Source organism: Urocitellus parryii, chromosome 10 (assembly GCF_045843805.1).
Source record: "Urocitellus parryii isolate mUroPar1 chromosome 10, mUroPar1.hap1, whole genome shotgun sequence".
NCBI classification, from domain to species: Eukaryota; Metazoa; Chordata; class Mammalia; order Rodentia; family Sciuridae; genus Urocitellus; species Urocitellus parryii.
The window spans coordinates 17,924,734-17,937,816 of NC_135540.1; the positions used below are offsets into that span (position 1 = coordinate 17,924,734).

The 13,083-nt window shown below is 36.2% G+C and overlaps 1 protein-coding gene across 2 annotated transcripts in view; it reads right to left on the bottom strand.

The window, feature by feature from the left end:
• Nucleotides 1-13,083, bottom strand: part of Inpp4b (inositol polyphosphate-4-phosphatase type II B) — a 756,225-nt gene that overhangs the window by 160,458 nt on the left and 582,684 nt on the right. For both annotated transcript variants that reach the window (XM_026386173.2, XM_026386174.2), the window contains 2 exons: nucleotides 8,517-8,647; nucleotides 8,068-8,172 (listed from right to left, as the gene is read on the bottom strand). In XM_026386173.2, the coding sequence (XP_026241958.1) occupies nucleotides 8,068-8,172; nucleotides 8,517-8,647 (236 nt within the window). The remainder of the gene's footprint in view (nucleotides 1-8,067; nucleotides 8,173-8,516; nucleotides 8,648-13,083) is intronic.

The window sequence follows — 13,083 nt, forward strand, 5'->3', positions numbered from 1 at the left end:
TTTTTTAAAAAAAACATTTTCTATAAGAATCACAAGTTTGTCATCTTAGAGAGTCTTATTAAATGATAATTGATAATGATCAATTATCAACATCTCAATGTTGCAAAATCTAAGTTTATCTATGACTACTTCTGTTTTGAATTTTACTTGCAATTACTACAAAAATAGTAGATTAACTTAGAGCAATGACTTACTCCCTTGTCTCTTCAGTTTATAGATAATTGCATGCACTTAAAACACTACACTTATTCTTACAGGAAAGTTGTATTCTTTAAAGTTTACAATAAACTACAGTTGATTTTCCTCTAGGATAGAACAGATATATGAAATAGACTCCATAAGAAAACAAAATTGAGATAATATGGTAACAATCCAATCTGATCAGTAATATCTATATTATCATTTTTTTAAATCTCCCAGTTTATCCTGCTCTTTAAATTGTATATCTTTATGAATCAATTAGTCCTTAGATATGTATCACAAAAGTCTTCAGATTTTGGTACTAAATGACAATCATAAAATTCAAGGTGGGAATCTTTTACAGAAAATTTATACAAAAACAGTTAAAGGCTCTCTCATCTTCCTTTTTAAAAAAATAAATCTCTGTTTTTTCCTTCTTTGGCATTTTATGGAATCTAAAAAATTGTTTCTGGCTTTGTGAAAATGGGAAAGTATTCAATGTCAAAGGGAAATAAATCTTACATCATTGAGTCTCATCAAGCTAAAGATACCAGGTTGGTTTGAGGTTTCATAATCGTGTTCCCTTGCAGCCTTTTAAAAGCCATTTAATAATAGAAATGAGATGACTCTATTTTTTCCCCAAACATCTCTTTTAAATCCCTTCAAATACAAAATAGCACCAATAACATAAAATGCAGGCATGCTTATATCAAGAAATAATTTAAGTGTAAGCCCTGACTTTAAAATGGCCTACAAAGTCCTTTGACACAAATCATAAGGCTTTAGGGATTTTTTTAGGGATATCTCTTTTAAAATAACCCCAATATTTGACATTGTCTGAAGATAACTATGCTTCACTGATGGAGTGATACACCCAAACTCTGGAGATACAGAACTCGGGAGTTCTAGCAGGCTCTCTTGTTTGGACCTTCCCTCAGCGTAGAATAGAAAATAAAGGGCCAAAGGGTTAGCTGACATTCATAGGTACACATCAGCCTCCAATGCCATGCTTAAGTCAATGCAGCTTATGACATAAAATAGTGTTGTTTTAAACATAAAGTAGTTAAGGTTCTTTCCACAGCAACTCATAGATCACTACTTGAGATACCTGAAAACAAACAACACACAAACAAAAGCAACAATGAGTGTGTGTGTGTGTGTGTATTGCAACATCATGTCTACAGCACTCATCTAACATTTACAGAGCACTTGTATTTACTCTAATAATGTAGAGTTACATAAGGGAGAGCTTTAATTTTATAAATCACAACAGATTTATTAAACTACTATCTCTAACCTGAACTATTGCTAGCTGTATAGACTAGTACTAAACTACTATTTCATTATGAAAAAACACAATTGCTTTAATTTGAAATCATTAAACTTTATAGCAAATATAATAGTTTTGAATTATATATCTACAACATATTAAATAATTAAAACAGAATAATATTGTAAGAATCTGTTTTATAGAATTCATAACCATTTATTTTTATAAGAAAAATATTTATTTAAATATACTGGAGGAGGATATCATATTTGTAATTTTATAGGTTTTATTTTTGTTATTGTCATTGCTAAGGCCTCTATTATGGTGGACATTCTATTTGTTGCATTTAAGTATCAAATATGCACAAAAAAATCATTGTAATGGGTTTGAAGGCACCTGAAGTTAACTGTAGTTTATGTCATTTTTCAAAATGAGACATCACATTGATTCTATTTAGTTGCTCATTTCAAAAGCTAGACAGGTGAACCCTATATTTCGTGAATTTGCCCACTATTATCTGCAAAGCTGTTTCTTTAAGTATAGCAGAGTTATTAATGAAATGTGAATAGACATAACTTACTATGGTAAGAATGAACATACACATATATATTGCATCCAAGTAACTCACCAGCCAAACACCAAGTCTTAGCCAATCTTCCTTGCATTATCACCTTGCAAATTGTTTTCTGTGATTCAGCTAAACATTCAGATCAGTAATCAGGAATCTTAAGTAGATTGAACTGCAATTCAAAATCTGTTCAATATCTTATAGAAACAAGTAGAAAATTTGGTTTGCCTACCTATCACATCTTTTAACATTTTTATTTTATAATTAAGAAAACTGACAGAGTTCAAATAACTTGGTTCAACCCCTGGAATTACATGTAAGTAGAATTTTCAATCTCTCTTAATATGGAGTTGTGCTCTAGTCTACACATACCTATTCTATCTAAACTCTAACTTCTAAACTTAATGATACAAACAATATTCTTAAAACAAGCTAAATAAGCTTTGTATATATTGTGCACATGCATACATATACTTATATATGTATGTATCATGTGTATATTATAGGTGAAAAATTGGGAGTGGGAATCAGCATATAGTACAAATCAGTACTTTTTCCACTCACTTGGCTCTTAGGATATGTAGTAATCTCATATTCTCTATTTAGATTGTGAAAGATAAAAACCAGTCTTTCTGCTAAGAGCCATGTTGAGAATCCTGTCCTTCATGGCTTGCCGTCATATCCACAACATTACAGTCCTGCTTTTCTCTGAATTTCTTGATATAAGTAATCACAAGAACAAAGTTCCTTTTGACATTTTGTTATGGGGTTTTCTTGTGCCCTCTAAGATGCTTCAGAATGTGACTTTATCAAGGTGAAATCCAGTCAAGGGTGAGCCCTGGTCCAATATGACCAGCATCTTTGGAGGAGAGGCTTGGACACAGAACACACAGTGGGCAGGGCACCTGGAGACAGGACCCCACCTTCTGAAGATGGGGGACTGGCCAGATGTATCCATCCACAACCAAGGAAAGCCACCACACAAGAGGAATCAAAAGAGGACGTCCCTACGATCCCCAAAGGCATGGTGGCCCCGCTGTCACTTTGATATCAGACTTTTAGCCTCTAAAAGTGTGAGAGGATCAATTTTGTGTTCTTAAGTGCCACAGTGTGTGGTATTTTGTTTTGGCAGCCCTAGGAAACCTATACACTTCCCACGCCAACATATTTAGGATAAATTGCTGTTTGGATTTCCAAATAGTAGTTCCCAGTTTCTTCTTTTCAAATCAGAGAATCAGAAACTAACGTATTGTTTTCATCCTATTTTATTCTCATCTATTTTTCAGATCATATAATGAAAAACAGGATAGCGTATGCAGTTCTTTCATTTTTAAAGAAGAAACGAGAAGTAGAAGACCACTTCAATAACAATTTTTCTTTGTTTGGTGCAAGTATATTAAGGATCATTACCAAATATTTGAATGCATAATTAAATATGAATTCATATCAATTTGGCCCCAAATTGTCTCTGTGGTTTGATGACACTGCCATCTATCAGTGGCTATAACCCAAATTACCTCTTCCCTCATTACCTTATTCTATCAGTCATTAAGTACTCACATGTGAGGACTCTCCAGAATGCCTCTCTAAATCATCTTTTCTCTAAACCCAGCTTTTTTCCCTTGGTACAAAACTCTATTGCCTTTGAATAGGGTCTTACTTGATTACTATTTTCTAGTCATAGTAGTTCTAATAAAACCAGCAGATCCATTTTGTTCCAGTGATGGCAAATGGCAGATGTATAGTAAAACTGCTATTATTGTATCATTTCAGATGTTTGACATACTGTATCTCACACTTCATCAGAAATGAGGGGAGCATGGCTTAGAAAGATTCAACCACAGACTTGCGCCATACATAAGGAGTGGTAGAAATGTAACTCACACTCAGGCCTGTGGTGCTCCCAGATACATCGACTTTTTACTAATACCAAAAATGACTTTTCACACTGGCCATTAGGAAACGCATGTTGGTTGATAGCTCTTAAGTAATTTAGTTTCTTTATTACTTGTTGATACTTTGAGTTTTGGTGATTTTTTTTTTAAGACCATTCCATATTGTGATGTTCAAACTATTGACAGTGTTTAGGGAAGAGTTCCTAAATTCCTTGGCCAATCCAATTCATTTTATTTCAGTTCTTTCATTTTATATGATATACTGTGGAAAAGATCTAAATTATAATTTTAGCTGTTGATAAAGTTTATCAAATAAAATTATACATCAGAGTAACTATAACCATACTTCAGCTTGTACATAAACTGGTTGTGTATGTGTGACTCATATGTTCAAACTAAAAGAGCAAACACTTACTTTTTCTGATTATAAAGCTATAGAAGATTCTAAAACAGAACAGAGATTTTTATTTTAACTCTTTCTAAAACCACTTTATTGGGGCTGGGGTTTTGGTTCAGCAGTAGAGCACTCACCTAGCACATGCAAAGCCCTGGGTTCAATTCTCAGCACCACATAAAAATTAACAAGTAAAATAAAGGTATTGTGTCCAAATACAACTAAAAATATAAATATTTAAAGAACTCTTTATTGAGGATTTATTGACATACCGAAACCTATACATACTTAATGTATGTAACTTGATGAGTTTGAAAATAAGTACCCACCTTTGAACCCATCACCATGGGTTGTGCCATAAAACTATTCATCAGCCCCCAAAGTTTCCTCCCACCCTCTTTATTATTTTCACATATTTCTGTATATGGTAAGGACACTGTATAAAATCTACCTTCATATCAAAGTTTAAAATATATAATACAGTGTTCATTACTAGGGACACTGTACTGTACAGTAGACCTCTAGGGCCCATAAATCCTGCATCTCTAGAACTTTTTACCCTTCACCAATACTTCCTTATTTTCCCCTCTTCAAGTTCCCAGAAAACACCATTTTACTCTTTGCTTATGTTAAGTATGACCCTTAGCTTCTTTATGAAAGCAATTTGATGTGGTATTCATCCTTCAGAATCTGTTTTTTTTTCTCTTAATTTGATGCCCCTAAGGCTCATTCAATTTGTTGGCAAATGGCAGGATTTCCTTCCTTTTTGAGGCTAAAAATATACCATTATTTATATGTGGTACAATTTCTTTGTCCAATTGTTCCCCAATGGACATTTAAGTAACTTCCATCCTTTGATCATTGAGAACAATGATGGTGCAGATCTCTCCTTGAGATCCCGAAAGCAATTCTTCAGAGATAAACCTAAGAACAGAATTGCTCCATCATTTCATGTGGAAATTCTATTTTTAATTTTTGGAGAAACCCCCATACTTACCAAGTCTACACAAATTCACATTTCTACCAATAATACACAAGGATTAACTCATTTTAACTTCTAAATTATAACCATTATATTGTGGACAATGGTTACAAAACTGGTTGTCAGATGTGTTTTTAGATGCCTCAATGCATACATGTTTGTATGTGAGTTAATAGACTTATCATGAAAGATGTGATTACCCAAAGTAACTTAAGGCCCCCTCAAAGATGGACACTATTAAAATATCCACAGCTGTGAAGAGTGGTGTCTTGGATCATGGTCTTGGACTGCCTCAGAGCTGTGGCTGAGTGTTGCTTTGGGAACTTTCTGTGCAAAGATGCAGAATTAAGATTGCCCAGGAGCTAATGGTGATGCTCTGCCCAAGGAAGTTCTGTGCAAGGGCATGGAATTATATCAGCTTTGAACTTGAACTCAGATACCAGGTGCCAGACATTCAGGATTTCTGAGCATAATAAGATAATCATAATAGCTTGCAAGTGCTGTGACCCTCAAGCCTGCCTACTTTGCAGAAACTTTCCCACAGAAAACCTTTTGATGATAAAACCTATATAATAAATGTGCTGTGCTAGTTCTGGGTTACTGTTCCTCCATCAGAGGTAGGTCTCCCAACTGGTCCCACCTTTCTCTTTGTAAAGGTTAGTGTGTCTTTCTTAAACCCCCATGGCCCCTTGCTGGTCTTTAAGATTCAGCTATGCAGGTCACGACATTTATTATTCAAAAAAGAGAAACTTTTGAGAAGGTAAGGGTAATGTCGGGGAAGTACAGTGATGCTAAGACACAAGACATAATAATCTGGAGCATTTGCTGGAAAAACCACACATATCAGTCGTCCTATAAATAAATACACAGAATGTTGATAGAGCAACATTCAAAGGTGGTTTGAGGATAATTTTTGAATCATTGTCATTAAGGAATATCAAGAGAATACATAGAATGGTAACAAATATGATACCATATCAGTCACTCTGGATCCTACTCAGGTACAATTATGAAGACACAGAGACAAACCCACAGAAATACAGTCATCTCATCCTAGACATAGGTGCCCAAAACATACAATGGAGAAAAGATAGCCTCTTCAACAAATGGTATTGGAAAAACTGGGAAATCCATATAATTTCATTTTGCAATGAAATTAAATCCCTGTCTCTCACCCTGCACAAACCTCAACTCAAAGTGGATCAGGTCTTAGGCAATAGACCACAGACCCTGTGCCTAATGGAAAGAAAAAGTAGGCCCATATCTACATCATGTCAGCTTAAGAACTGACTTCCTTAACAGGACTCCTAAAACACAAGAAGGAAAATCAAGAATTAACAAATGGGATGGAATCAAACTAAACAGCTTCTTCACAGCAAAGGAAACAATCAAGAATGTGAAGAGAGAGACTTCAGCATGGGAGAAAATCTTTGCCACTTGCACCTCAGGCAGAGCATTAATCTCCAGGGTATATAAAGAACTCAAAACCTTAACACTAAAAATCCAAATAACCCAATCAATAAATGGGCAAAAAAAAAAAACCTGAATAGAGTCTTCCCAGAAGAAGAAATACAATAGGTCAACAAATATATGAAAACATGTTCAACATCTCTAGCAATTAGAGAAATGTAAATTAAAACTACACTGAGATTCTATCTCACTCCTCTCAGAATGGCAAATATCAAGAATACAACTAACAATAAATATTGATGAGGATGGAGGGAAAAAGGTACATGCACACACTGCTGGTAGAACTAGAAATTAGTGCCACCGCTGTGGAAAGCAGTATGGAGATTCCTCGTTAAACCTGGAATGGAACCACCATTTGACCCAGTTATCCCACTCTATAGTTTATACTCAAAGTATTTAAAATCAGCATACTACAGTGATACAGCCACATCACTATTTATAGAATTTCAATTCACATCAGCTAAACTATGAAACTACCCTAGGTTCTGTAGTTGAATGGAGAAAATGTGGTATATATACACAATGGGATATTATTCAGTCATAAAGAAGAATGAAATTATGGCATTTGCTGGTAAATGGATGGAACTAAAGAATATCATGCTAAGTAAAATAAGCCAATCCCTAAAAACCAAAGGCCAAATGTTCAAATCTTCTTTCTGATATGTAGATGCAAACTCACAATAAGGTGGGGTGGATGAAGTAGGGAAGTTACTGTATATATGTATAATATGTCAAAACACATTTTACTGTCATGTATAATTAATAAGAACAAATAAAAACCTAATATTTCTCCTTGACAAACTGAGCACATCAAAATGCCACCTTCCACCTATTTAATCTTAGTAGCACCACCCCCATTCCCATGGGACAAAGTGTCTCTGTGGGTGGTTACTTTTAAGTCAGAGGGACTGACTGCCTGTTTGTCTACTTTTGCCCTTCAGTTTCTTAAAAGCACATGGAAAACAAGTTTGGTTTTCTGTCTTCCATTCTTTCTTTCCTAGTTCAAGCAGTAGCACAACAGTTAGCTATTTTCTACCATAAATATTATTTTTCAAGAAGCTGATACTCTGTGCACTTTTATCTCTAATTCAACTCAGGTGCTACATTCACAAAGCGTTGCCCAGAAATACAGCAATAAACATACTGCAGTCTCTTTTAGACTATTGAGTCATTACCAGCTGTAATAGTTGCATCTTCCTCTGTACATAACTCTTACGCTTTTGATTTGGGCCTACCAACAGTCCTGCTTTTTAAAGGAGGACACGCTGTAACATAATTTGCCATTTTTAAAATAATGATCCATCTTACCTTTCAAGTGAGGGCTGTGTACATGCATTCTTTGCAGGTGTAGATTCACTGGAACAAATTCTAATGTTTTCTCTCCTTTGCTGCTGCTTGATTTGAAAGAAGACCCTAGGAAGGGAAAAAATGAAACATTATTAGTACATAAATAAATAAAAAGGTTTTGTGTGTTGAAAAGACATATTGAATAGAAAAACTTCAGGAAGAAAAACATGTCCTGTGTTTACAAGTTTTCTTCTCAGAAATTCTATTTTTTGAAATAAATTATTCCACATATTCTTATGGTAATACTGAGGGATAGAACAGTATGTGTTAAAGTGCTAATATATTAAGAAATAAGATTTTTAAAAATCTATGGTGCTTTCATCTCCATAACAATAATGCCCACTATTGTTTTCCTTTGACACAGGTAGAATGCAAGTGAGTTTGAGTGAGTCGAGTTGCTGCTTTCATACCTGTGTCCTTGCTAAGCTCTGTCAGAATGTCTTGGTACATATTCACCATTTGATCACAGTGAGTAAGGACTTTTTTCCGTAGATTGTCCCAGTGTGGGGAGAGCTCCCCAAGCTCTTTCAGCTCCTGATTTCTGTGGGGGAAAAAACAAAACAAAACAAAACAGAAATTCTTTACTTTTATCTCAAATCTGCAGACACAGATTCCTTAACCAGGGCTGTCAAGATAATAATAAATTGCTTTAATACCCTTATCAGGAAAGTTCTATGAGGTTATTATTGGAATTTTTAAAAATAATTGAATTCAAAGGAAAATATGATTTAGGGCAGGCTAGGCAAACATTAAAAACATGTCAAAAGAGGGGGAAAAGGTTAAATTCCTTGATGAACTCCTTACAAAGATGGAGGTCCTACTATTGTAAATATGTGGAAAGAACATTCCATTAAAAAGCAAACACCCAAACCTCAATATACATACAGCTAAGTTCTGGGCTTCAATTATCCAAAATCAAAGAACATGAAAAAGGCTTTCTGCCTAGGTCTAAAGGAAACATGAGACACACAGGTAAACCAGTTTAGATATAGTGTAGCTATAAAACTCAGAGCTTGAATAAGAAAGAAATTATATTTCCAGGTATGATTTTTTTGGGCATTAGTTTCTCCCAAGAGGCCAATTTCAAATCCGTATGCATATGTGTTGTATCTTCTAAATCAAAAGGAAGAGCTAATCATGCCATTTAGGTTTTAATTATTAACTTTTATCTAAATCTCTACCCTTTAGCCAAGTTAATTTAAATCATCAGAATACCTTTTTTTTAAAATTATAGTGATAAATGGTCTAATATGCTGCTTGGTTAGATCTCTTATTCATTTCTGTAACCTTTTACCAACAACATTTTCATGAGGCTAATTTAACCAGCAATAATGAACCTTCTTTGCTATTTTGGCTATGAAACATGCTAAATACCAAGCTAATAAATAAGAAAGATGTAGAATCTTTAACATCCTCTTAAACGGAAGAATAATGGATGGTGTGCAAAAATGTGACTTGCTTTCAAATGTGGTACCTGCCTTGGCTGTGTTTTGATGGGTATGCAGTGTGGTATCGCTGCACCTTTCACCTGAGATCTTTATAATCTTTGCGAACATTAATCTAATTCTCAACTTTTCCCAAAATTAACATTTATGACACAACATGCATGGGACAAGAAATAATTAATCAATAGACAAGGACAGTAACAGGAGTTCGTGACCAATGGGAGGCATAGGCAGGTTGAAATTTTGTGGTGTCAACTTCTCAGCCCTCAAATGGCAGGATTTGTTTAAATTAAGGACAAATCAGTGATAGCCCAAGCACATAATTCCAGTAGCTTGATCCCTCCCACTGCAGAATAATCCCAGCAATGAGGTCAAAACTGAGACAGATAGCAAGTGAGATATATCAGTTTAATTGGTAAGGATTCAGGCTTTGATTCCAATATATAATGATAATAGAAATATTAGCTAATTTTTCTTGTTTAATACTAATACATATGCTATGGGTTTGTAATTTATGTTGTCTAAATCCTAATGAGAAATAAGAAGTGAGGCATCATCAAGAGGAAGAGGTGGGTATGAAGCCATGACTTCACTGTGGAATACATACAACCTCCTTGCCCAAGAAGTTTGGCAAAATATAACCAGAAAAACTTAGCACTCTGTTGTGGAGTGACTTGAGATAAAAATGTGAGGTGTCCATGAGCAGTTGTTTCACATTTACTGAACACCTCCAACATGCCATGATTTATACAGAAAAATACACAGGCATGGTACTGAGAAGGGGCGTATCCTGAAAGAGCCAACCAACCAACATATACCATCACTCTGCCTACAGAAAAGTTCAAATACAGAGCAGTTAAGAAGCTGACAAACAGAATGCAGAAGAGTAAGAGGGCAGCCATTTTTTAAAAAAATTTATATTAGTACATTAAAAAGAGATAAGGAGAGAAGATCAATGGATGCACCAAAATTAGTAGTCTTTTCAATCAGGAAGTCTAGGGCTATTTGTTTTTAAAGTATATTTGTCACTCAGTGAACAGGAACATCTGAGTTCAAAAATTTGGCTTTGTGTCTCAATACACTTTTTCTTACAGGGTCTGAAATAAAGCATTTCAGGACCACAAGGAGGTTATAACTCTCTCTCTCTCACTCTCTCTCTCTCTCTCTCTCTCACACACACACACACACACACACACACACGGAGAAAGAAGAAAGAAGACATATTACTGAGCTGGGCAGAACTTCATGAACAAACATGGCTGGTTATTTGGCCATGTGGAACAAACCAAGAGAAATCACACGGAACCTCTGCACCTTAGAAAATGTTCAATGGATAAAGAAATGTTGGTATGCCAGTTCCATACCACATTCTACATTCCATCAGTAAAGATGCATCCTAAAGGACATTAACTTCCCCCACTTCCAGTGGTATATTCTGTCTGTTCTGGGTAGCCACTGGGAATGCAATATCCCAGTGGTGACAGAAATTTTCCTGGATCTGGTCTGGTAAGACAGAACTACTGAGGGTCCTACCATGCCAAGCTGAGCCTGGTAGTTATCTTCCAGAAGGCAGATACAGCTAGTGACCTGAAAGGAAGATGTGTTCATGGTGGCAATATATGAGGTTCTCCATTAATCAATTGGCCAAAACCATCCAGACACATTTGGGTTGAGTTAGTATATGGAAAAACACAAATTACATTTTGTACATCTCAGATGCACTTGTGCCATTTTCTTATAACCCAATAGCATATGAAATAAGATTACTCATATATTATAAAGAACAATACTTCAAATTGGTGGCCAGCTGCAATTCCCTAAAGACTCAAAGAGAGTTAGCAAATCAAGCTCTAATAGTCCATGCTCCAGCTGATCCTTGGCGACTTAAAGAATATTCGTCATCCATCTCCTACCAAGTGCCCTACCAACACCTCAGCTGCTCTGAGTTACTGCCTGGTGAGGAAATTGTAGATCTTAATCCCGAGGGATCGAGCTCTCTGTTTCTTGGATCTTGCAGAGTTTGGGTTGCTGCAATTTCCTAATTTTTTTCTGGGCATGGAAGCTCCAGACCTTTATTTCATTGCTCAGTCCTGCCTTTTTGCAGTCCTATATTCTTATAGCCATGAATAATCTCTTTCCATCTTTGCTCCCCCATGGTTTGGAAGCACACGTAGTAACCAGGTCACATGAGGAAACAATCCCAGCTTCCTCGTAAGTGGGACTCTTATTGGGTCACCTGACAGACTTGCCTCCCCCAATCCACCTCTGCCACAAGAATCAGGATTCTAATTAGCAAAGTCTAAGACTCTAGAGAAAGGAAGCACAGAAACAGCAAAGGGGGGATTGTGGTTGACTATAAAAAGGGCCCACTCTTAGCCCAGAACTGTAAATTTTAGCTGTGATAGATACAGCACTCTGTTTCAGCTGTTAGTTTAGCATATTACTTCATTCTAGAGTAATCCAATTCTCAGGGTCTTTTTTTTTTTTTTTTTTTTGCTTTTGCTTCCCCTCCCCCCAATGTGGGTACTTTAATTAACTATTCATGATTAATATTATTCCACTCTTCTGTTAGGTGACAGAGCCTGCAGTGATTGTAAGCTCACTGTAGTGCATTCCTTGAAATAGCAGCAGGGTTCCCCTGGTAGGAACAACATTATAGGGGCACCATACCATTGGGTCAGGCATTTTATAAACTGTCAGATGCCAGTGCCAGCAGTGACACTGTGAGAGGAAAGGAAAACACAGACTATATGTCACCCACTTAGGAAAACCTGTTGTCCCCCTGAGGTAGAAGGGATCCATCTACATTGCTTGCTAATTAAGTCACCAACAAACAGTTGTGTGGGTTCAGTGGTATCATGGATGAATGGTCAACGTAGTAGCTCATGGTCACGCTGGCATTTAAGAGTCAACAGTGATGATAGCTATATTTGCTTTGGAGAAGGAGGCCATATCTTTGGGTCCATGAATAGTTTCTACCGCTGTCCCCAAGGTCATTTGGTTCAGGGTCTATTGCACAAACCATGGGGTAGCTGAGAAAGTGGCTTATATCTCCCGGACAAGGGATGCTATCTACCTGGTAGTAGAGTTTCCTCAGAAGCATTTACTGTCTTATAGGCAAAAAGACTCTCCATGGTCACTCCTCTAGGCCCATCCACATAGCTCTTGCCCACACACATCATATCTAATTTGTCTAGACTTATCTCTTCCAGGTCCATGAAGCCATTAACTTAACCGGTGCTCCATATATATGTGTACCTCAAGCTACCCTTTTGTCCAAATAAAGAGAATGACAAGTAAATGTGCCCACAGACAGATTTCCTTCACTATTGATCATAAAATCCACCCGACATATATCAGACCAATTCATATCAGTTTCAATTCTTTCCTCCTCTATGGGGAAACCCCCATGCAGGCATAAGGTATGTGTTGAGAAAGAACATCGATGCCAATAAGGCAGGTGACATGAGACCCTGGGACACCTCTTCATAGTATATACTCATACCTTCTGGATCTGCTTGAGTCTAGTTCC